This window comes from Rhincodon typus, chromosome 16 (assembly GCF_021869965.1).
Source record: "Rhincodon typus isolate 14 chromosome 16, sRhiTyp1.1, whole genome shotgun sequence".
Lineage (NCBI taxonomy): Eukaryota > Metazoa > Chordata > Chondrichthyes > Orectolobiformes > Rhincodontidae > Rhincodon > Rhincodon typus.
Genome location: NC_063347.1, coordinates 17,764,360 through 17,791,301, shown reverse-complemented (window position 1 = coordinate 17,791,301; position 26,942 = coordinate 17,764,360). Strand labels below are relative to the sequence as shown.

The 26,942-nt window shown below is 40.6% G+C and overlaps 1 protein-coding gene across 1 annotated transcript in view; it reads right to left on the bottom strand.

The window, feature by feature from the left end:
- Positions 1-24,824, bottom strand: part of LOC125485165 — a 58,746-nt gene extending 33,922 nt beyond the window's left edge. The window contains exons 1-3 of the mRNA XM_048606709.1: positions 24,615-24,824; positions 22,859-22,923; positions 12,335-12,453 (exon numbers count right to left, since the gene is read on the bottom strand). Of these exons, the coding sequence (XP_048462666.1) occupies positions 12,335-12,453; positions 22,859-22,923; positions 24,615-24,824 (394 nt within the window). The remainder of the gene's footprint in view (positions 1-12,334; positions 12,454-22,858; positions 22,924-24,614) is intronic.
- Between the last annotated feature and the right edge of the window lie 2,118 nt (positions 24,825-26,942).

Sequence of the window (26,942 nt, the reverse complement as noted above, 5' to 3'; positions counted from 1 at the left end):
CTCGTCCCTGCCTCCCTAACCTGTTCTTCCTCCCACCTATCCCCTCCTCCCACCTCAAGCCGCACCTCCATCTCCTACCGACCAACCTCATCCCGCCCCCTTGACCTGTCCGTCCTCCCTGGACTGACCTATCCCCTTCCTAACTCCCTACCTACACTCACCTTTCCTGGCCCCATCCCCGCCTCTTCGACCTGTTTGTTTCCTCTCCACCTATCCTCTCCTCTATCCCTCTTCTATCCGCCTCCCACTCTCTCCCTATTTATTTCAAAACCCCCTTCCCCTCCCCCTTTTCTGATGAAGGGTCTAGGCCCGAAACGTCAGCCTCTCTGCTCCTATGATGCTGCTTGGCCTGCTGTGTTCATCCAGCCCTGCACCTTGTTGTCTCGTACTAAAATTGAGCACTGATTGGATAATTCACATCCTCTCTGATGGAGAAAAGGTCATAATCCTGTCTGTCTGATAATTAAAGCGATTTACAGATTAAAAAGGAACTGCAGGATATTTTTTATTTGTTATAGCTTTTCTTGTAGGCTGATTTTCTGCCCCTGCAAGTGCAGAGGGCACACTTGTTGTTCATGCATTTGCAGCGCCTGTGAGATCACTGCCAGCAATAACCACAGAATGTACAGTTATTTAATATCGAAAACTTTTTTATTCATCCATGGGATGCGGGTGTTTCTGGCTGGCCCAACATTTATTGCCCATCCCTAATTTCCCATGAGAAAGTGGGACGAGCTGCCTTCTTGAACTGCTGCAATCCTTCAGTTGTGGGAGCACCCACAATGCTATCAGGAGAAGATTTCCAGGATTTTGACCCAGCAACAGTAATGGAATGGTAGTATAATTCCAAGTCAGAATGGTGTGTGACCTGGAGGAAAAATTGCAGATGGTAATGTCCCCCTGCATTTGCTGCCTTTTTCCTTTTAGATGGTAGATGAACAAGGTTTAGAAGGGGCCATCAAAGGATGCTTGATGTGTTACTGTAGTGCATCTTATAGATGGTACACTGCCAGTGTGTGTTGGTGTTGAAGGGAGTGAATGTGGAAGCTGCTGGATAGTGTGCCAATCAAGCAGAATGTTTTGTTTTGAATGGTATCGAGTTTCATAAGTGTTGTTAGAGCTGCACCCATCCAGGCATGTGGAGGACATTCCATCACATTCCTAATCTTTGCCTTGTAGATGGTGGTCAGTGAGTGGGGAAACAGGAGGTGTGGTACCTACTGTAGAATTCCCAGCCTCCAATCTGCTCTTGCAGATGCAGTATTTATATGGCTGGTCCAATTCAATTTATTTTTTTTTATTTCAAAACTACACTTTATTCATAAAACACATATATACATGCAAAGTCGGTTCTGTACAGTAGCATATAGATAGAACAAACAAACATTGGAGTTTGACTCTATCCAACAAACAAACCAAAGGAATCTCTCACTTGTGCAAGATTATATTTCTAGTTCAGTTTCTGGTCAATGACAAGCCCAGGAAGTTGATTGTGGGGATGGTACTGCCAACCATCAAGGGGTGATGGTTGAATTCTCTGGGACTTCTATAGTGCAAATAGTACTTGCCACCTGTCAGCCCAAGTCTGAATATTATTCAAGTCTGGTTGTATATGAACATGGTTTGCTTCAGTATTTGAGGAGCTGCAAATGGTGCTGAAATTATTTAATCATTGGCGAACATCCCTTCTATTGACCTTGCGTTGGTGGGAAGGTATTGATGAGGCAATCAAAGATGGGTGGGTCTAGGACATTACCCTGAGGAGCTCCTGTTGAGATGTCCTTGGATTGAGATTATTGACCTCCAACAATGACAGCTGTCTTCCTTTGTGCTAGTTATGACTCCAACCAGTGGAGAGTTCTACCTCTGATTCCTATTGACTTTAGTTTTACTGGAGTTCTTTAATGCCACACTCTGTCAAATGCTGTCTTGATATCAAGGGGAGTCACTCTCACCTTACCTCTGGAGTTTAGCTCTCCTGTCCATGCATAGATCAAGGCAGTGATAATATCAGGAGCTGAGTGACCCTATGGAACGCAAACTGAATGTCAGTGAGCAGGTTATTCAAGCAATGAGGGTGATAGCATCAAAAATGCATACACTACAATGACATCAGTGCCACCAGCTCTTTGTTTCAGTGTAGTGCAGACAGATAATGATATTGCCAATTACTCCAGGTTGCTGTTCCAGTGCATTGGCAGGAGATAGAGTGCCATTTGTTCAACCAAATGCCTTAAGTGGCCACCTCAAGACATTCATAATTAAAACTATTTGGAGAGCCTTTGGTTGGGTGTAATTCAACGATATTAGTTGAGTTTTGCAATGATCCAACAGTTTTCATGGCGATTTTTCTTTCTCATGGAAGCCCATCAGAATTGTGACAGAATTCCATGTCACAACTTGTCATGGGTCTTAACTTAAGGTAAAGTTGGTTATTAGCATACTGTAGCCACTGCATGACTATGGCCAGTATAGCCTCTGATGGCAGGTAGCATGCCCCCATGAAACTTGTAAATCAGCAAACATAAGTGAAAATTGTGGAATTGCAGGCTCCATGAGACATGAGAAAGGAATTTAGTGAAACAGAATAGACAGTTGGGTTTCAAGGCAATCCAACTATCAAGTGGAAGCATGCCAACTCAAATTGAGCCTTTTGAGAAGAAGTGAATCCAGTTTCAATATGCAGAGGTCTACTCAGACCTCACCCAGAGTGTTGTGAGCAGTTCTGAGTTTTAAGGAGTTACATTGCAGAGCAGGCATGATCTAATTGACTGGTGAAACAGGCTTGAGGATTTAAATAGCTTCTTTCTGGTCCTATGTTCCTGTGCCTGTGACAACCATTCCAACAGAGCCAGATGCTTACATTTCAAGGCAAATGCAATTTTTCAGTTAACAGGCAATTTAGAAAATTTTCATATAGTGCAATTATTCAAAAGTGGTATCCTCTTCATTTAAAGTCATTTAAAAATAAAATATATATAATTTTGAACAGCCTAATTAGTCAATTTCTTTAATTTTACTTAATATTGTCTAGATATCCACAGTATAAAAATTTGACAAAAAAACCCTCAGTTAAACAAAGCATGTATTTATCATGAAGTTGCTGATAACATGTTTTAATGGCTGGATTAAATAAATGCTAAAACTTTATGCTGTGTTACATTTTCTATTTTGTGCATTGTATTTTCTCATTCCTGGCCAAATTTCTATCCTTCACCCTCTGTGACTTTGCAGTCATCCGAAACTCATCAGATCTTGTGCATTCCTCTGCTCGCTGATTTATATTGGTTTCCTGTTAAGCAATTTATTGATGTTAAAATTTTCATTTTGTTTGCAAATCCCTTCATGGTCTCACTCATCCTCATCTCTGTGGACTCCTGCAACAGCTTGGTATACTTGCAATTTTTCAATTCTGGTCTCTTGTGTGTCCATGATTTTAAATGGTGGCTGTGCCTTCAGTTGCCAAGCCTCAAAGCTCTGGAATTCCCACCCTAAACCTCATTGACTCTACTTCTCTTTCCTCCTTTACGATTCTCATTAAAATCTGATTTTGGGCATGGAACCAAGTGGATCTATTTCCAACATTTCCTGACTTTCTAGGTGATGCTGGGAAATCTACTTGTGAAGAATCATAAGGACAGCATCTTCCCCTTCCATAATAATTCTTATATTACAATAATGACTACACTTCAAAGTTTCTTCATTAACGTAAAACACATTCAGACCTCTAAGGATTGCAAAAGGTGCTGTATGAATGCAAGTTCTTTATTCTCTTGATATCATATTGAATACCAGTATTATGTGATACCAATTATTTTTCCTTAATTTGTCAACTTTTGAAAGTATGAAGGGCATGCAGATTCATTTACAAATACTCACAGCTGCCCTGCTAAGGGGAGAACACTATCAAGTTTCTCAGAAATGATGCGCTATTATGTTAATTTTGAAGCTTTAGAAGGATTTTCAGAAAATCTGCTTTGCGTCAAAATGGCTCAGCTTTTCCTGCAGTAGAATACAACATTCCATTTCCTCTGTGTTCTATATTGTCTGGCAAATTTGAAACTAACTCAATTCTCATTTTAACAAACAATTTTGTAGCAATGTTGTATTCCTTCTCCAATGTTCCAACTTTGGTTTAATGATCTGGTCACTGGGAAAGACAACACTAAGCCAAATTTAATGAAAGCACAGTTACTTTAATCGTTCTGTAACATATCTGTACCAGAAGTTGATAGCTGTATACTCTGAAAAATTGTGAGAACGCTTTACACAGCACAACAGCACCATCTGCTGAGAGTATATTTCATTCACTTTAGATTGAATTTCAGCTTATTGTTCTTGTTTCCTAGCCAGGGTTTTTTAAAATAACATTTGGAGATTATTTACACATGAGAGACAGGATCAGGCATTTAAAGAACTGACTGTTCTCTGGTGGTGAAGATCTGTCTCTAACTAAACTGCAGTTCTGTTTACAGTCCAAACTTCCACAGCATCACATAATCATAGAATGAGAACAGCACAAAAGGAAGCCATCTTTTGTGTCAAGCCCTTCCAAACTGTTCCTCCCAGGAGCAATTAAATTGTTGCAGCCCATTGCCTTGAAATTTCTTTCCCCTCAGGTACTTATCCAAACTCTTTTGTTATGATTTGCCAATTGGATATTGTATGTTTTTACAAAAAAGTGTTTAAAAGACATTAAATAGCTCCACAGAGACTGGTATCCCATCACCAATTTGCCGTTTATTTACATGTGCAAAGTACTTGACACTGGTCTGGCATCCTGAGTCAGCTCTCAGAGTGAACAGAACCTCTGACACTCTTGTTTATATCTGTCAGCCAGGGCTCCCTGGTTGGGGATGTTAACCTGGTCCAATCAGGGAACTCATTTTTGCTTAGAGGAGTCTTGTGTCTGGTATTGGCATTCCTGATGCCATTTCACCCTCCCCCCAGGTCCAAGAAAATCTGATTTAATCTGGGGTGGAGTCTTCTTCCCATTAGCAACTCCCATTTGCTGGAGTTATCCCTGTAGTTGCATGAGGGGTGGCCCAATAATCAAATAGGAACTGGGACAGTTTGGCATCGAGTGAAGCTCTAGGCTGTTTCTTTAAATCTATCTTCAAAGCTTGGACATCTCTTTCCGCCAGACCAACTTGATGATGGATGGTATGGAGCTGTCCTTATACGCTGAATGCCATTCAACTTTAGGAAATACTCAAATTCCCCACTGGTAAATGATGGCCCATTTTCTGTGACCAACACTTCCAGGAGTCTGTGTATTGCAAAAGACTCTCACAGCTTTTCTGTCGTTGTCCCTGTGTTTGATGAATGAACTCTAAGCACATCGAACCACTTTGAGTGGGCGTCCACAATAACTAAGAACACTGAGCCTACATTGCAGTAACGTCTGTCCTTATTGGCACTCTGGGCACTGCCCCACCAATGAGGCTATGTCTGCATTCACTCCTGGCCACCAGATGTGACTCCTTGCCAACATCTTCATTTTGGACACTCCTGGATGACCCTGGTGGAGTTCAGCCTGTACGTGGCAGTGACCTTCACTTGTGACAATTACCATTGCTCCCCATAATAAAATTCTGTCCTCTATGGTGATCTGGTCTTGCCGCGTCTAGAAAGGTTTCAGTTCTGGTTGTGGTGATTCCTTCACTTTCCAGCCTCCTGATTTCTGCCTCTAATTTTGTATATAAGGCAAATGACATGGGGAGGGCCTTGCAGAATTGTGGAATTGCTTCCTGGTCAACATGCAAGGTGGCCTTGGCTTCTTTGATAGTCACTAGACCTTCCTGAAAAAAGTCTAGGTATTTAATTAGGACTTCACTCAGGCAGTCATTTTCTAAATGAAAAATGTTGAGCCAATCAAGGTGAATCTTTCTTGACCAATCTTGCCTGATCAGACCTTTACTACAATCAGTGGTAACTGGACCAGCTACTTCTCATATGAGACTGGAACCGAAGTTGTACCCTTAATCTGTAAAGGTTCCTCCGTATAGGAGCTTAGTCTTGCTGAGGTCTTACCCAAACTTAAGGGTTGGAGTCCAGGGTGAATTTTGTGAAAGACTGGTTCTACGATCACTGATACAGACGTGCCATTATCAACTTCCATTAGAACCAGGTGAACCATTTAACCCGATGTTTATTTTGATTGGTTCTGATTTAGATGTTGCTAAGCAATTTAACTGTCCCAAACCAGATGTAGGTGGGACTTTCCAGGGTGCACTCTATCTTGGATACTGGCCTATGAATTCTCTTACTCAACTCAGGCCTAGTGGGATTCTTTTGCTGTCTCGAGTTCGCATACAGGCAACAACTACAAAGGTTTGCCAGCCTGGATACTGAAGAAAATGTTAATCGTTTGGCTGAGGCTCGGTTTTGTTTTGGGGCATTGTTGTGGGCTGACCTAGAATCCTTGGATTCAGGAAATGTCCTGAGTGAGGCTGTACAATTGCCTTCACTCAAGTGGTGTCCCTCAAGCTCAGTCAGCCTGGTGAGATTGGCCACTTCCATCAGCATACCCTGTAACTCATATGCTCCATTTGCCGCATTTTCTAATCATAAAACCAGCTGTAGTTCCTGTTTGAAGTCCAGTTGGGCTTTGGCTAGTAGGCACTTTTGCATGGTCACATCATTAATCCCACTCTCGTTGCCACTGAAATAACTCCACAGAGGCTGGTATCCCATCACTAAGTCACTCTTTGTTTACATGTAATTGACACTGGTTCAGCTTCCTCAGGGCCAGCTCTCCAAGTGAACAGAGTCTCTGACACCCCTGTTTATATCTGTCAGCTAGGGCTCCCTGTTTGGATCAGATTAACAGCCCCAATCAGGGAATTAATTTTCTAAGAGGTCCACTTGGCTGACCTTGTTACAATCACTACAAAAATTTCTGCTTTACATTAGAAATTAACTAACTAAAAATCTCTTCAAAGTAGACCAGTAGGCCATGTCTCTTACATTAGACTATTTCAAAGTCTATTGTAGTGTTTTATCTCAGTTTCAAATCACAAAAGGGACATATTTAAAATTCACCTTGACTGAAACAAGACAAAGATCTGCGGATGCTGGAAATCTGAAACAAAAACAGAAATTATTGGAGAAGCTCAGCAGGTCAAACAGTATTTATTTTTTAATTCACTTGTGGAACGTGTGTATCACTGGCTGGCCAGCATTTCTTTCCCATCCACTGTTGCCCTTGAGAAGGTAGTGGTGGGCTGCCATCTTGATCCCCAGCAGTCCATATGCTGCAGATGGACCCATTATGCCCTTAGGGAGGGAATTCCAGGATTTTGACCCAGCGACAGTGGAGGATATGCAAAATATTTCCAAGTCAGAACGGTAAGTGGCTTGGAGGGGAACTTGCATGTGGTGGGGTGTTCCCATGTATCTGCTGCCCTTGACCTTCTAGATAGGTTTGGAAGGTTCTGTCTTAGGAACTTCAATGAATTTCTGCAGTTTATATTGTAGATAGAATACATTGCTGCTATTGAGCGTTGGTGGTGGAGGGAGTGGATGCTTGTCGATGTAGTGCCAATCAAGTGGACTGCTATATCCTGGATGGTGTCGAGATTCTTGAGCGTTGTTGGAGCTGCACCCATCCATGAAAATGTGGACTATTCCTTTACTCTCCTGACTTTTGCCTTGTAGATGGTGGACAGGGAGTCAGGAAGTGAGTTACTCACCACCGTATTCCTAGCCTCTGGCCTACTCTTGTAGTCACTGTGTTTATGTGGCGAGTCCAGTTCAGTTTCTGGTGAATGGTAATATCAAGGATGTTGATAGCGGGGGATTCAGTGACAGTAACATCATTGAATGTCAAGGGATGATGATTAGATTGTCTGTCTCTTTTTGGAGATTGTCATTACCTGCCATTTGTGTGGCATGAATGTTACTTGCCACTTGTCAGCCTAGGCCTGGGTATTGTCCTGATCTTGTTACATTTGAATGTGACTGCTTCAGTATCTGAGGAGTCGCAAATCATGCTGAACATTGTGCAATCATCAACGAACATCCCCAGTTCTGACCTTATGATGGAGGGAAGTCAATGATGAAGCAGCTACAGATGGTTGGGCCTAGGACACAACCCTGAGGAGCTCCTGCAGAAATGTCTGGAGCTGTGATGAATGACTTCTAATAACCACAATCATCTTTCTATGTGCCAGGTATAACTCCAACCAGTGAAGAGTTCACCCCCAATACCAATCCATTCCAGTTTTGCTAGGGCTCCTTGATGCCACACCTGGTCGATTGCAGCCTTGATTTCAAGGGCTGTCACTCTCACCTCACGTCACCCTGGAATTCAGCTCTTTTGTCCATGTTTAAACCAAGGCTGTAAAGAGTTCAGGAGCTGAGTGGCCCTGTTGGAACACAGACTGCGCATCAATGAGCAGGTTATTGCTGAGCAAGTGCTGCTTGATAGCACTGTTAATGAAACCTTCCATCATTTTACTGATGATTGAGAATAGACTGATGGGTTCTAACTGGTTAGTTGGATTTATCCTGCTTTTTATGTACAAGGCAAACCTGAGAAATTTTTCACGTTGTCGAGTAGATGCCAGTGTTGTAACTGTATTGGAATAGCTTGGTTAGGGGAGCAACAAGGACTGGAGCACTAGTCTTTAGTACTATTGCCGAAATATTGTCAGATCCCTTTGCAGTATCCAGTGCCTCCAATCATTTGTGTGAAGAGAGCTGAATTGGCTGAAAACTGGTATCTTTGATGCTGGGGACCACTGGAGGAGGACAAGATGGATCATCCACTTGGAACCTCTGGCTCAAGACTGCTGTGAATGCTTCTGGATATCTTTTGCACTGATATGCAGGGCTCTTCCATCATTGAGGATGAGGATATTTTTGGTGCCTCCTCCTCTAGTGGGCTGTTTAATTGTCCACCACCATTCACGACCGCAGAGTTTAGATCTGATGTGTTGGTTGTGTGATCGTTTAGCTCTGTCTGTTGTTTACTGCTTATGCTGTTTGACATGCAAGTAATATTGTTCAGTAACCTCACCAGGTTGACACCTCAATTTTAGGTATGCCCTCTTGCATTCTCCATTGAACCAGGGTTGATCCCTTCTTGATGGTAATGGTCGAGTGGGAGATATACTGGGCCATGAGATCCAAGTTCTATAGAGAGAAAGCAGAGTTGATGTTTCATGTCCAGAGACCTTTCTTCAGAATAGTTCTCAATGAAGAGATGATGGATGAATCTATTCCAGGCCAGGTCTAATCAGTCCTTACAGTTGGAAAGATTACTTCTGCAAGATGAAAATGTTTGAAAACTGATTGTACAGCCGTCCTACGTATAGATCTCCAGGAATAATACCCTAGGAAAACAGTGTCAGTGGAGATTGGAAAGGGGGTATGTACTGAGATTGGGGGACAGTATGTTGACTGAGTGAAAACAAAGAGAATGTTATACAGGTAAAAATAATCTGTTGAGGGAGAGTCAGACAGTGTGAAAGTGCTGAAAACATAGAGGAACAGTGAGGAACATAGATCTTTCTCTCCCTCTCAAAATCTGCTAGTATCCTGAGTCCAACTATACAAGAATCGCCAAAATTGACCTAGTCAACTAGCTGCTGAATCTGCCTTCAAGTGTTAACCTTTCTATTTCAGCAAGAAGAACTCAAACAATGGGCCCAAATGGTATACTGTAGAGATTTATTAGGACTTTCCCCTTTTAAGTATAGAAGCATTTTATCGGTATTTATTTTACTCATGGTATCTGCAGGAGTTTTACTCTATAACTCTATGTCTATGACCCTTTATTCTTGAGGAATCTTCATCAATAGTTTGCAATAAATGAACCTTTAATCTATTTAAGTGGAACTGCTTTAACTCAAATCATATACATTAAATAAGGGTTAAATGTGCTATATTAATTCACAGTTCATTGACTGCATTGGGGATATGCCTATTGGCAATGACACTTTGAAAGCTTTGGTTAAACCTGTGTTCGCCTTACTCTCAGACAATACTTTGCAGCTCTAGTCACGCATTGTAAATTAGGGTTTTCCTCACATTGCCATTGGTTCTTTACCATTCACCTTAAGTCAATATCCTTTGGCTCTTAAGCATTTCCACAAAGGTGAACAGTTTGACTTAATCTATTCTGTCTGGATCCCTCATGGATTTTTGCCCTTCTATGAAATTTCTTCTCAACCTTCTCTTCCTTTGGGAGAACAACTCCAGCTTATTAATCTATCCAGGTAATTGTAGTCCCTCATCCCTGGACCCTATACCTCAGCCTCTCCAAAGCTCTCACATCCTCCCAAATTGCTGTGTCCAGAATTGGACACATTACTCCACCTCAGGCTAAGCCAGTTATTTTATAAATGTTCACCATAACTTCCTTGATCTTGTACCATATGCATCTAATTATAAATGGGGTCCTGTTTGCCTTTTTAGCTGATTTCTCAAACTGCCTTGTCTTCAAAGATTTATGGACACATATATATTTCTGGTTTCTCTGTTCCTGCACCTTTTTAGAATGAGACTCTTCAGTTTATATTCCTCTCCTCATTCTTCTTAACCAAAATGTATCATTTTACATTGCTCTGTTAAATTTCATCTGCCACTTCCTTCATTCCCATAGCCTGTTTATATTTTGAAAGCTATCACTATCCTTCTCACTGTTCATAATACATATCATTACAGAGCTCACATATGCAACTATTTGCTATCTCATTTTGATCTTGGAATGAAATCATTACCTAACAAAACTCAGGGTTCTCTGTTTAATAACATTATGTTGATTTTCATAATCACAATGTTGAACATGTGACTCAAACAAAAAAAATTGCTGTGAAGTAAACATACGTTTTAATTTGGCATGATCACTAAATTTAAAAAATGCATGGTCTGTGGCCGATGATGGCATTTTTATTCTTCCCAATTTGGCCGCTTTATATTGTTAAGATTTTCTCAGCTACCTTAAAGCCACCAAAAATGCTTCTTCCTATCTCTACAATTTAAACGTGACCATGTTTCTTAATGACTTCCTGTCATTACATAGCTCTGGAATGAACAATAACATTGAAATTCCTGCCACAAACCAATTTTTTTTTCTTCTTAATTATGTTTTTTCCTCTAGTAGATGCTATTTTCTGAATTGCTTTGTGGGTTAGTGCTAAAACAACTTTGGAGGTTTTAGATTCTCGCTTCTATGCTACCCAAGAGAGAGTACATTTATCTATTACCGTTCTCTTAAAAGATAAATTTAAGGGGAAGGCTATGATCTAGTGGCACTGTTGCTAAGTTACTTTTCCAGAAACCCGAGAAATGATCTGGGGACCCAGGTTCAAATCCTGCAGTGGGAGATGGTAGGTTTTGGATTCAATTAAAAATCTGGAATTAAGAGTCTAATAATGACTATGAAATTGGTGATGATTGCTAGGAAAAACCAATGTAGTTCACTAATGTCCTTCAGGGATAGAAATCTGCCATTCTTATCAGTCTGGCCTACACATGACTTCAAACCCATAACAATGTGGTTGACTCTTTGCTCCCTCTTGGTAACTAGAGATGGGCAATAAATACTAGCCTAGCCAACAATGCCCAAATCATCTAAATGAGTAAAAATAATTTGTCATTATTTGTCACAGCTCCTTAAGAATGGTTTAGTCACTACCACTTTCTTAAATGGCAGATGAAGAGACTGGCGAATAGACACTTATAATCACTTACTATAGCTCTGTTAAATAATGTAAGAATTTTCTTCACTACTAAGTGGCAGTTTTGTGTTAGGTTGCTCTGTTTCTCAGTGATGATATTTAATATTAGTGTGCTTTGATTAAAACAGTACAATAGAAATGTCATGATTCATCCTCAATCCTTTTTGAAAATATTGTAATTCATATAAACATCACCAGTATGTGCAAAGAAAACGCCAATATTTTTGGTAAGTGACGGAAAGCAGCAGCTAGTCTCAAAGATGGTAATGCAGGAAGTGTGCATTTAGAAAAATTCTTCAGATTTCTAATTTAAAAAAAAAATAAAAACCAACACATAGAATGGACAATCAGAGGCTGGTTCCTCTGCTCCCACTCCTGGTGCAGACCTCCACACCATTCCAGGGTGGGCCTTGCCCTGCTCTTGGTGCAGGCCTCCACCCTCTCCTTTTAGCAGGCTGACCTCCCCAACTCTGTGCAGGCCTCACCCTGCTTCTGCTCCTAGCAGGCTGCTCCCTGCTCCCTCTCCCTCTCCTGGTATAGACTTATCATGACTCCCTCTTCCAGCTTTGTCCTTTGACCCTGCGCCTGCTGGTGCCCCAGCCTCCACTTCACCTCCTTTCCCAAGCCCTCTCATCAGTGGTGCTTACATAGTGATGTCAATGCGCATGGACACAGGGAGGTCAGTGACGCAAGTGCAGAAACCTTGTGTGTGCTGTTGCGTCCAGCTGATGTCACAGGCAACGCCTGCACAGGTGCGTTGTCCATTCTGGCACAGTGGACAAAAGAGAACAAAAGAGAAGTACAACACAGGAACAGGCCCTGTGCTGAGTGTCATGCCCTAACTAAACTAAAAAACAAACCTTCTGGCCTTATTCGGTCCGTATCCTACTATTCACTCCCTATTCATATAATCATGCAGGTGCCTCTTAAATGTCACCAATGTGCCAGCTTCCACCACCTCTTCTGGTAGTGCATTCCAGGCTCCTACCAATCTCTGTGTTTAAAAACTTCCCTCGTTCATCTCCCTTAAACTTTCCCCCTCTGACCTTGAACCTGTGCCCACTTATAATTGAAACTTCAACCCTGGGATAAAACCTCTGACTGTCCACCCTATCTATGTCTCTCATAATTTTGTAGACCTCTAACAGGTCTCCTTTCAGCTGCCGTCTTTCCAGTGAAAACAATGCTAGTCTTTTTAACCTTTCCTCATAGTCAATGCCCTGGAGACCAGGCAACATCCTGGTGAACCTTCTCTGTACTCTTTCTTAAGCTTCCACAACCTTCTGGTAATGTGGTGACTAAAACTACACACAATACTCCAAATGCGACTTAACAAGAGTTTTAAATAACTCAGCTTGGTTATCAACTCTTGTACTCCATGCCCTGCTATAAGCCTTCTTAATCACCTTGGCCACCTGTGTAGTTACTTTTAGGGAACTGTGGACCTGCATGCCCAAATCCATCTGTATGTTACTGTTCCTAAGGGCTGTGCCATTCGCAATATAATTCACACCTAAATTTGATCCTCCAAAACGCATCACCTCAAATTTGTCTGGATTAAACTCCATCTGCCATTTCTGTGCTCAAGTTGCCAATCCATCTACATGTTGTATCCTCTCACGATCATCGGCACTATCAGCAACTCCACCAATCTTCGTGTCATCTGCAAACTTACTAATCAGATCACCCATATTTTCCTCCAGATCATTTATATACACTACAAACAACAGAGGACCTAAGACTAATCCGTGTGGAATGCCACTAGTTACCGGTCTCCATTCTGAAAAGCATCCTTCCACCGCTACCCTCTGTCTTCTATGACCAATTCAGTTTTGTATCCATCTAGCCAGCCCACCCTCGAATCCCATGTGATTTTAGTTTTTGTACAAATCTGCCATGTAGGACTTTATCAAATGCCTTACTAAAGTCTATATAAACTATAACCACAGCCCCTCCCTCATCATTATCTTTGTCACCTCATCAAAAATTCAATCAGGTTGGTGAGACTTGACCTTCCTCGTACAAAAGCATGCTGCTTGTCACTAACTAGTCCAGTTTCTTCCAAATATACATCTATCTTGCCCCTCAATAACGTCTCAAAGAGCTTCCTAATTTCTTTATACTCCTCAAGGGCTTTGTCAGTTTGTAGCTGCCTAGACCTATCGTATGCTTCCTTTTCCCTTTTGACTAAGCTTACAATTTCCCTTGTCATCCATGGTTCTTGAATCCTGCCATTCCTATCCTTCAGTTTTGCAGGAACATGCATGTCCTGCACTTTAATCAACTGGTCTTTAAAAGCCTCCCACAAGCCAGACATAGATATGCCTTCAAATAAGGACGATTATTCTGTTTTGAAAATTAGGCTGTAGCTTTGAAGACATACTTCTGCAAGTGAAAATACAAGTCCCCCTTCATTGCAAGAGTATTTTAATAAATATAGAGAATTCAACAAATTCAAACTTCCCTCATTGTTCACTGGAACAAAATATGTGCAGACTTCCTTTTTTGTCCAGCAATAACTCATCCCTCAACTAGTTATGTAACAGCCTATTCTAGAAAATACTTCCAGTATATAACTGTGGCTTTTACGACAGTAACATCTGGAATAAATGTAAATACTTTATTGCGTAAAAATTATTTTATTGCACCAAATAGGAAAAAACAAACAAACTCACTGAGTCCTTTCAGGAGCTGTCCATTTTAATGAATTCCAGTAAAATGACATTATAAAGCCCATAGAATGATGTGGTGCTAAGCAAGTGGGCTCCTTGGAAATATTTTACAGCAAGAATTTACATTCATATAGATCCTTAAATGTCAGAAAATATCCCAAGACATATCACCAGATCAGAATTAATCAAAAACGAACATCAAGTTAAAGGAGAGAATTGAACAGGTGACTGAAACTTTATCAAAGTGCTAAGTTTTAAGGACGGTATTAGAGGTGGAAGAGAGTTGGAATGACAAACAGGTTTTATTTAATTAATTAGAATCTAAGCGGCTGAAAGTAAATCTTTTATCGTTGGCACCACCTCTTCTAGAAACTCACCCTTGACCATTGTATCTTGCAAAATCACTGCCCCATTTTCCTTTTGAAAGTTCTTGAATGCATTGTCATTTTCCAAATCTGTACCCATAGGATAACACCATAATCCCTTTGAGCAGAAGGGAGTTCTCATGAACAAAGTATACTCAGAGAGTTCCTGAGGGGAGATAGGACAGAAACTGGAGAAAGTTTAAGCTAGAGCAGTGCTGGTCCTTTGTTTGGTCAACTTGAGGAAGAGAAGGATGGAGTAGAGTCGTTAAATGTTCTCAATCTTAGTGACAAATAATTTGTTGAGTTCCTTGCAAATGTTGTCGGACATTAGTGGGGAAAAGACTGGGGACCATAACGCCATAACAAACAGGAGCAAATGAAGCCTATTTGGTCTATCAAGCCTGCTTCACCAGACATTGAGCTCATGGTTGAGTTGACTATCATCAACCCCACTTTCCTGCCTTTACCACATAACCCTTGATTGCCTTACTGATTTAAAATTTGTCCACCTCAGTCTTGGATATACTTAATGACCCGACCTCTACAGCCCCCTGTGATGAAAAATTCCACAAATTCACTACCCTCTGAGAGAAGAAATTCCTCCTCATCTCTGAGAAGTGTTTAAAGATACAATTAGCTGTTGGGGAGAAAAAGAATGGGATTTATCTTTCCATTTTAGCATGATTCTTGAGTAGGGGGATGATTTGGGCACTGGGAAGTAGGCCTGATACTACAGGATGCATCCATCCAGCTCCGACAATGAATGACTAAGCTGGCTGGGCATCTTATACGTTCCAGTCTGTTTCTACTGTATCTTGATGTAGCAAGGATAAAGGCATTAATGGAGGATACAATCAGAGTTATATAGAGTCAAGCTTTTATTTGGGACAAGGAAATCAAAATTAAGGGCAAGTGTGCGTTATTGAGAAATTAAATAGTTTCGGAAGTATGTTGTGACTGGGGTGGCAAACTGTATGTTTAAAAGTGTTATTGTAAGAGACTTGGAGAGCAGTTTTTATTCCCGGGGCTGGGACAGCAGAAAATAAGGTTTGATGGGAGAATGTAACCGGTGAGAAATAAAGGAGAAAATCAGATGTGGTCTTGGCATAGATTGAAATGATGAGAATAGGGAGACCATGCGAAATGATAATGTTGAGGGGGTGGCTCAAAATGCAGATTGGAGAGGTCATATGGGGAGGGGAGATAAATGGAGGATTGGATTGTTAATGTAGGTTAACTTGACATGAAGTTTGAAGACATCAATGGGTACTCCAGGTAGAGTACTTTGTGAAAACTTTGTCATGGAGCTTTGTTTCTGACTAACTTTAGGTACAACAGTCTCAATATCAGGCCATTTTTCTCTTATTTCCATTATAATGCGGCATCTTGGATTGTGTTGCATTAACTTGACAAGAAGTTATCTGAGGAAAAGCAGAGATACATGATAGCATTAGGAATGCATTCATTCTCCATCAATGGTAGCTGGAGGATAATTGATATTGAATTTTCTTCTTGTTAAGATGTTGCATTCACATAGGCACTTACAAAACCCAATTGGGTGATGTCATGATGACATAATGCAATAGAATACAAATTAATTCATTCTTTTTTAACTTTATATTTATTTTTATCTTGATCCAGTCGAGGACCACTTGGGACAAAAAGTTGGGGGAATGATTTTTGGCATTTGAAGAAATCTTACACCATGGTACCATTAAACCTTGCCCTTGGGAGCTGAACTACAGAAAAATGAATTTTACCCTATATTTTACAGATGGGATTTCAAGCCATCTGGGTCTGAGGTTAGCCAACTGGCTTGGCAATTGCTTCATTATAATTTTGAAACTGTTCACACTTTATATTAAGTACTGGTGCAAAGTAGGATCCTCTTTGCACTAAAAGGTAGCCACCAGAATTTCATTGGCATTCCCTAGATGGGCTGCCATAATGTGAGAAGTCCATGACAAGTTCTGGAGTAGACATCCTTTGTTTGAACAATTGCGCCACTTTTTTTGAAAGTTTAACTGGAGAATCCCTGTGAGAGCTCCTGGTGGATGAGTGAATTTACCTTGAGCAACTTCCAGCTTACTACCCCTGTCACAGCCTGGATCTCTTCATTGTATCAAGTGCCTTAAAATCTGTCCATTTCCACATGACACAAACAAATTTTTTTTCATGTGTTGCTCAATTACAACCACAATTTCTCAGTAATGTGCAAATACATATTTTCCAATACCATAAAACAGGCCTGCTTTCTGAATAATCTATTTGTAGATAATAATTTGATGTCACTTATTGCTTGACATCAACGATTATGTTTTTATCTTAAGGTCCAGAAGGCAATGGAATGTATGAAATCAAACAGGGAATTCTCAAAGCATTCGAAAACATCAATCATATTTAGACCCTTGATAAATAAGTTTTGTGTTTTGTTCACTTCTAGTTACAGGCTAAAATGGGAAACAGGCCTATTTAGGGTGAAGGTGAGGAAAAATCTATTTAGTTAAAGGGTAGTGACCCTATGGAATGTTGTACCACATATATAGTGGTGGAGGCCAAATCATTGAATATATCTTGGAAATAAGTAGGTAATTTCTGAGAATAAAGGTGTCAAGGGAATAGAAAGGGAGCAGAATTATGGCTTTGAGATGAAGGATCAGTCATGATTGGATTGAATGGTGAAGTAGGATTGATAGACTGAAAGGCCCACTCTTGCTTCCATTTTCTATGTTGCAATGTTCATTTAGGGTCTATTTCGGATATGTTTACAGGGTATTATAAAACAAAATTTGATACAAGCCACATAAGGGGATAACAAGGCAGGTATCTAAAATCTTTGATAAAGAATGCCTTCAGAAAGAAAAGAGAGACAGAGAAGTCTAAAGAGAGAATGCCAGACATTTAGACCTAGACAGCTGAAGGCATGGCTACTGCTTTTTAAAATCAGTGCACATTGAAGAGGCCAGAATTAAAAGAGCACAGATATCTCTGAGGGTTATGGACCTGGAAGAGATTACAGAAATATAGAGGAGAAGGCCCTTGGAGGGGTTTGAAAACAAGGATGATTTAATGTCGAGGCGTTGCTTAAGGGGGATCCAGTGAGCACAAGGATGGGGATGTGTGGTGGATGAGATGAGAGGGATTTAGTCTGAGTTATGATATGAGAACAGAGATTTAGAAAAATCTCAAGTTGAGGGAATGTAGAATGTTGGGGGCTGGCCAGTTGCATGTGGGAATAATGAAGTCAGGAGGTAACCAGGATGTGTGTGGGTGTGCAGTGCTTTTTCAGTATAGGAAACACACAAAGCTAATGTTAATCCTCAATTGGATTTTTTTGTTTGCAAATATGAACCCGGGACAATCACAATGAGGTGGTCACTAATCAGCTGATAAAAAAGGAGATGGAAGACAAAATGGAGTGAAACAAACTTCTTCAATACAATGAAAAATTGACTAGGAATGGTTTTCAAGAGACACTTTTCCAAAAAGTGAGCCTGAGCTATAGCTTGCTGATACTGTCAATCTGGCTAGGTGATAGTTCAGGTTTCCAGCTCTAATTGGATATATACCACCAGAGGGTATATTATAAACCTGATGTCTTCAATCCCATGCTTCCACCATTAGTCACTCACCACGTCCACGGTGGGCGCACAACGTAACTTGTTGATTGGAACACAGACAAACTCTTTGCTACCCATTTGTAAATCCCTTGCCTCCTATTATATTACAACTAAGATATCATTTGAAAACATTGAAAACATCAAAATAATTATGTTTTCATGTTCCTATGATATTTCTCAATGCTGAGTTGATTATCTGTTAATTCCTGAAGGCTCCAGGGTAATGGTGGTGGGTTGTTAACCGTAGGGTTACATTCTTACTTCTAAAGCAGAAGATTGTGGTTCCAGGCCTACCCCAGAAACCTCAGCACAAATTCAGGCTGGCACTTGCGTTCAGTGCTGAGGGAGAGCTATACTGTCTAAAATGTTGTCTTTCTGAGGAGATGTTAAACCAGGTGAACGTGAAGGATCTCAGTGCACTATCTGAAAAAGGACAGGGGAGTTCTCATGGTTTTCTTCACCACATTTGTTCTTCGAACTGAAGAAATTCAGTGATCTGGTCATTACTGTTTGTAAGAGCTTGTGATCCACAAATTGGCTGCAATATTTCTTATTTACGTGTTAATCAGCCATTGTCCACAAAGGACCAAAACTATCTCTCTCTATTCGAGAAAGAAGCAGCTGGTCATATATAGATTAAGGGGCAAGCGTAGGAGGCACGTGGCTATGTTTCAAAATTATTTCATTGTTTGTAATTGCTTTGGGATGTCTTGAAAAGGCATTGTGTAAATGCAAGCTTTTCTTTGACACAGTTGACACTTTTTAAAAAAATTATAGTTTGAGAGGTAAACCATCGTCTTCTATATATCTAAATCTAAAAAAGAAATTTGCTTTTTTCTTTGTTTTTTTTTGTATGGTAATCAGCGCCAGCAAAAATGTGGAAGCTTGATTTCAATTTGGTAAATTTGACAATGGATTTGTACACCAATCATCACAGGAGTCATGTATACCTCCTGCAAGCTGCACTGATGTGAGTTTGAAGATGTATACATGAATAGGCTAATCTGGTCTAATACTGGTCTGATAGAATGGTGATGCAGTACAGTCATGCTATGTTTTTTAATGGTAGGAAACTCAACATCCAACTCAGATTGATGAAGGCAAACTCCATTGGTGTTGTGATCATCCTTCAGTTGGTTGGAGTAGAACAGAATGCTTGAGTTTTCTATCTGACCTTCAGCTCCAGCGATTCATTTCTGAATCAGAAATATTTTCAAAGTTCCAAACAACTAAGAATGAATCTAAATGTGTGGAGTCCTTTTAAAGTGTGCCATATTCTTGTAAGTGTGCTTGATGAAGAACATATTTATGTGTGATTATAACAAGCTAGAATTCATTATTATATTAAATAGGCAAAATATTATTGTGATCAACAATATTGCAAAGTCTTTTTCCATAGGCAAAGCCTAGCTGACAAACATGTGCAAATATTAAGACAGTGCAACTTTAACCTACTTAAAAGGTGCATATTGCCTCAATGAGCCAAAGTGCTGACCATGCAGGATACAGGCCTTGCAGGAAGTGTTGGGCTCAGTCTCAAGACCTTAGATGACTTCTGAAAGTATGCTATGTCTGCATGAACAAATAGATTGAAGAATAAAAACACAAGTTATGAATTTTAGAGTAACAGAAATCAGCTTGTTAGGTGCAATTGTAAAAGGGCGTTATGGAAATACTCAGAATTGTAGATCATTGTGAAATAAACAGGGTGTTCCACAATTACCCAATTGTGTACTCTTGAGTGTTCTGGCATCTGAGTGTGATAGCTGCTTTCTGTTCACTTACAAGAAATTGAACTGTAGTTTCATTATTAGTGTTCTTTTTATCTATTCAAACCACAGAAACAATAGTTCACAGTCGGTTGCCAAAGTAAGTTAAAGAGGTAAATGTGTTTTAAATTCAGTCAATGTAGATTATCAGGTCAAAACCGCGTTTATCTGCATGTTGGTCACTGTTCATAATTGTCTTAAGTGTGCTCCATTGGGTGATTTCTGTTCTATGTGACACGTTTTACAAATCAAAATTCATTAAAAATATAGAAATGTGTTTGCAATGGTGAAGAAAATTTGGTTTCTTTTAAAATAACGTTTTATTTTAAAATTGAATGGAAAGTGATTCCTGTAACTGATACAAATTGCTTCTCAATAGATATCAATCTCTCATAGAGTCACACAACATGGAAACAGACCCTTCGGTCCAACTAGTCCATGCCGACCATATTCCCAAACTAAACCAATTCCACCCGCCTGCGTTTGGCCCATGTCCTTCCAAACCCTTCCTGTTCATGTACTTATCCAAATGTCTTTTAAATGTTGTGACTATGCATGCATCCACCACTTCCTCTGGTAGCTCATTTCACACACTAACCACTCTGTGTACAAAAAAAAAATCGCCTCTCATGTCCTTTTTTAAAATTTGGAGCTGCAAGCACAGACTCATTTGTTAAAATGGCCTTCAGCTTTTCAAAAACAGCTTGACATTTCTCAGTCCATATTACCTTTTTTTTAATAGAAAGCATTTCAAAGGCTATTGCTCTGAAATTTGGAACAGATTTTATTAGAATCTACATTTTCCCAAGAATGTCATGATTTTCCATTTTGTTATGGGAATGGGGAATTGTGCCACTGCCTGTACCTTTGCTGCCTTGGGCAGTTCTCGTCCTTGATCCACTACGTGTTTAAATAGGTCACATGGCTTTAACAATCTTGCTCTTTGTGAGATTGACCATTCGATTAGCTGACTATACTTCCCAGAAAATGACTTCCACTTGATCTGAGTGCATTTCACAGGTGTCAGTGTACCCTAGGAAATTGTCTAGATGCTCTATACAATTAGGTAAGCCTGCACTATTTAATTCATTTGCTTGGGAAAGATGGCTGGAGCATTTTAGGGTTTGAATACGATGACTCAACAGTGGTATAACTATCTGAAGTTATAAAAATAAAGACTTCCTTCATTCGATTAGTAAAGAGAAACTTTCTGTTCCCTTGAGCAAATCTATCTTAGTTATGTAGGTGATTGTACCTATGCTAACCATGTAATCTTCTAGCTGCCGTATCAGGTATAAGTTGGCTTTGGACATCGCATAAACTTTTCAATGGCCAATGCAGAACTTTGCCAAGTCATCCAGCTTGGCTGTGAGCACAACTGGGGATTTGCAGTGGCTAGGCTGTATTAGTTGGTGCTCCCACATGTTGTTAATTTCCTCCTTTGGGTCAGTTAGATGGACAGATGCTTTGTGATTCAAAGTGACTGTGACAGCGCGGGTTCAAATCCCATATTAGCTGAGGTTACCATAGAGGTAATCTTCCCAACTTCTCCCCTTGCCGAGATGTGGTGACCCTCAAGTTAAACCACCACCACCAGTTGTCTCTCTCTCTCTCTCTCTCTCTAATGAGATAGCAGCCTTCTGGCTCTGCAGGATGAAGGCGCCATTACCTTTAATCCAGAGCACTGAGTCACCTTTTCTGGGTCTATCCAATAGGGATGTTGATTTATCAGAGGGGTGTTTCCCACATCCACATCATGTAGAGCTAGGATAGTGCAGTCTGATTTCTCTCTTCATACACCTTTACATGCAATAGGCAGCCTCATTAGGTCTGCTCACTCTCTTCAAATAGATTTGTGAATAAGCAGCCTGAGTTTGCTTGTATTTTGGTATTAAGTAGCAAGGCAGTAGGGGGTTCAACATGGGCCTTACCCATGTTACTCCTACATTCACCCTGGGTAATAACGTCAGTCACCATGAAAAGGTACAGCGTCAGTGTTGAATTCTTCTAATGCAAAGCAACATTCCGCAAATGCTGGAAATCTGAAATAAAAGCAGACAGTGCTGGAAATACTCAGCAGGTCTGGCAGCACCTGTGGAGAGAGAAACGATTTTAATGGTGACTCTGATTCTCTCTTCATAGACACTGCCAGACAGTTTGAGTTTTCAGCATTTTCTCTTTTATTGATGAACAGAATAGAGTAGAAATTTCTTGTCATGTGTACTTTTATGTCAAAAATACGCTGAAAAGTTTTATCAGTCACCCCACCATTGCACCTACATCAATTACAGAAGTCATACATAATAATCAACAAAGAGTAAAATTAAGACAAAGTTCATCACAGTTCAGTTAACGGCTTCTGGGCTCAGGGAAAACCAATTTAGGAATAATAGAATACCCTGAAGATGTAGCAGGGACCAGACCACCACATGGGGCTGCTGGATACCAGGAAGCTTTCACCAAAGAAGACCACCATGCTGGGCCAAAACTGCCCCTCCTGGACGAGACTACCTGCCGGGTCACTGGAACACCCTGATGCCAAAGATGAAGAAGACGTCCAGACAAGGATGAAACCTCCACGCCAGGACAAGACTGCCATCTCGGGACAAAACCAACACGCCAGGAGATCGTAACGCCAGACCGAGACTTCTTCTCCTTCAGACACTCGGGCCTAGCTGCGGACCAGAGCCTGAGCTTAGCCTGTAAGTCTGTGCAGGGGGAGTCAGCCCAGGACCTGCTCCTCACTTGCTGGGAGACAATGGGATAAGGTGGAGCCATGTCCGGTACATCTTGGCACCACCTCTGGAGGCCTAAAAGAAAAAGAAAGAAAAAGAGCAAAAGCAAAAAGAGGAAAAGAAAAGAGAAATAAAGCTGATGGGAGAGGACGAGTCCAGGCTCACATCCCTTACTCTGCCACCATCTTGAATGAATCTTGAATTTGAATTCGTATAAGATACTCTGCCCACAAATAAGATTCTGTAATTATGTATTGTTGTATGCTGTAATAATTTTAAACTTTGAGAGATTGTGTATGTGAGCTCTATCTAACCAATCAGGATTGGCTGCTGCCAAAATGGTGAGTGCTGATCTTCAGATGGAATACTCATGCAACAAAAATACACATCAGTGTCAAAGAGCTCATGATGGTCCAGATTATGCAGAATGTCTGATGTTCAAACGTTTCTTTCTTCTTTTCAGTGGCCCAAGTCTTCTTGATCCGCTACCCACTGCACCTTTACTTTGTAGATATTTTTACTCAACCTCCTTAGACACATTACAACATATCTTGGGCAGATGGGACTTGAATCCAGACCTTCGAGCGTAGAGGTAAGGAACTACCACTGTATGACCTCTTACTTTATATATCCCTTCTCAGGAATGGGCCCAGATGTTTTATTGCCAATGTAATATTATCCTACAAAAGTTTAATGTAATTTGAATTACCCAATATATGTCTATTTCTTTGGTTAACCCAGAGGATGAAAGTCCACCTTGAATATTATACACCCGTCATTAACTCCTTGAATCTTCACATATACCTTCTAACCATGATTAATTGAGCTCTTCCATCCCTCTGTCCTTCCATCATCTCATGTTTCTTTTGATCAACTGCAACTTCTCAATAACATTCCATCCCTGGCCCTCAAAATAACTCCAAACGTTTCATTATCCATATCTGTCCTATCGCCTTTTACTTATACAAATGCTGTTCATAAATGTTTTTAAGAGTAAATGACCATTCAATGGAGTTTCTTGTTTCTTCTCAAAATACAGAACCATGTTGATCAACAAAAGTCACTCCTATTCAATTCCACTGTTCCAATTTAAGATTTCAGTGGGCATTCTAATTAAGGAAAGTTAAACAAAAAGCCTAGCCACAGCTCTATAGTCTGCCTTTTCTATTTCTGTATTTATTGAGCTATGTCTAGGCTAACAATTATTACCTAAGTCTCCAACAGCTTGGTGTCTAGAGAAATGAAGTCCTTAGTAGACTCCAGTTAAATAAAACATACAGCACTAATCTATTTTACCACTTAGTTCAAGTTAATTACGTGGATTCTAACCATTGGTATGATTATCTGTTCCCAGAGGGTAGCAAGAATTACGGCAGTATGATGACTTCATTGGGTGAGAGTCCAAAATTCAGATTCACGCCTTTGAGTTAAACTTTAGCAATTAAGTCCTCTGTCCTCAGAAGACAAATTGGCCTTGTCACCATCAGAATCTAATATGCATGCATCTGCACCCCATTAATCACACAACGTGCAGGAATTAACTTCACCTTCCTAATTAATGTCTATCCAATTGAGATAGTAGACAATATAAGGCAAGCATATGACTTTTGTCTCCCATCCAGGTAAGTTCTCTGCTCAGTTCCTAAATTTTTGGCTGGATCTCGTGGTCAAGGAATCAGTGTGAGACCACTAGCTTCAGTGGGGAGGGGCAGTGGTGGGGCTGGGGTGTGCTGCATTTTATGGATGTGTGGGCTGCCCAGACTCACCAAAAGCACTTCTTTAGAGAAGTGTCCATTCTCCTTGGCTCCATCAACAAAGGTGATTATCGGGTCCTGGGAGGTGCGGGTTGGAGGAATTTTAATTGCAAACCTAAAGAAAGGGGCCACAGTGGAACCATGCCTTGCTTCATTTTGGAGGGGAAGTTGCGGCATTTTATCAAGTCCTTTGACTTGGTGCACACCTGGCAATACCTCCATCCTGACTCCATCACCTTCACATTTATTGAGGCCTTCAGTCTGAGTATTCAGAATCATTTCAAAGGTGTACTTTCCCAGAGTTCCACCAATCTCAGCATGGCAGATGCTGTGCTTGGCCTACAGTCTGATGTGGGTGGAATTTATCCTGTTCCACACTCAGCTGAGGTCTGCATACTGGCACTTTAACAACCTAATGCTGGACGATGAGCGGGTCATGGGATTCAGTCACTTCTGGGCCGGCTGGAGAAAGAAACAGAGGCTTCCCTTCATTGAGGCTATCATGGGATGTGGGCAAGGTTCACACCCATGTCTTCTGACAAGGGTAACTGAAGGGTGTTCCTGAAGAGGCAGAAACCCAGGATCGAGAGTTCGGAGAAGGAAGTGCTCAACCTATAATGCTGTCTGGATCAGACTGCCAAGGACTGGCCCTGCAGAGTGTGTGCAAAGGTTATGTTGAGGGACATGCAATGTGTAAGGTCCTGAGTCACATACACGAGGTCATGAGTTCAGTTCCTTCAGGACATGTACTGGAGGAAGGGTGACTAAGACCTAGATCTCTTAAATTAAATCTGTTCATTTTTCACGGGAATTATTCAGTTTGTTTTGTTGAACTGTGTTGGAAAATTTTCAGATTCTAGTAATAAGAACAGCATTCCACACAATTTCTGACATCAATTTCCTTTTTCTCCCATTACCCACAGGCTACAATCATTCTGTCAGATTTTCTGTACTTATCTAGAATATGTTCTTAGGACAGGCACACAAAGCATGGTGCATTAGAAAAGGCTACTTTAGAACTATTCACAGTAGGAGACATATTGACATTTTAAATGAGCAATGGATATATTCTAGCATATGGACATGCAACTAACAGTCACTTTTAACTTTCCATTCCATTATATTAATATCTGTTGTTTGATGAGCACAACATTCACAAAATAATGAGAAATTAATTTTGATAACTCAGTGTTCCCAAGGTATCTGATTGAGTGATTCATGACCTTCCTTGTAACTTACTGGTGGCTCTTTCAGACAACTAAAACAGCTAATATGTATTGTTGAGCAGCGGAGAAGAATTGACAAAGCTGCATTTGATACAAACGTTTAAAGATTACAATCTCTATAGAAAAACCAATTAGCTTCTTAGGCTGGATAGGCTAGGACTTCTTTTCACTGGAGCGTACGAGGTTGAAGAGTGGCCTTATAAGAGGCATAGATAAGGTGAATAGCAAAAGGTCTTTTCCATCAAATGGGAGAGTTCCAAACTAGGGGGGATATTTTTAAGGTGAGAAGAGAAAGATTTAAAAAGGGCACAAGGGGCAACCTTTTTACACCGAGAGTGGTTCATGTGTGGAATGAACTGCCAGAGGAAATGGTAAATGCAGGCACAATTACAGCATTTAAAAGACATTTGGATAAGTTCATGAATGAGAGGTTTGGAGGGATATGGGCCAAATGCAGGCAAGTGGGACTAGCTTATTCATCATCAACTGGTTGGACTGAAGAGTCTGTTTCCGTGCTGTGTGACTCTATGACTCTGAGACGACGCTCTCTCTTTCAACGGCAGGTGACAGCCCAAGAGGTATAATTGCTAGACTGTTAATCTAGAGACCCAGGTAACATTCTGGGACTTGGGTTTGGATCCTGCCATGGCAGATGATGGAATTTAAATTCAATAAAAGTCTGGAATTATGAGGCTAATGATGACCACAAGTCCATTATTGATTGTCAGAAAAACCCATCTGGTTCACTAATGTCCTTTAGGGAAGGAAACTGCCATCTTTACCTGATCTGGCCTACATGTGACTCCAGACCCATAGCAATGCAATTGACTCGTAACTGCCCTCTGGGCAATTAGGGATGGACAGTAAATGCTGGTCTAGCCAGTGACACCCACACCACGAATTAATAAAAAAGTGTTGGAAGTTAATCGTGATGAACAGGAATTAAAAAGGATCTCAACCAATCAGCAAAACTACGAATCATGAAACTAATTGTTCAATTATTAATGTCAGTGCTCCTAGGAACCTCCACAGTAATGGGCACAATGTTCAATGCTCACTATTTGTGAACAATTCCAGGACTAATTACTTCCTTATGCTCATCCCTTATTTCTTC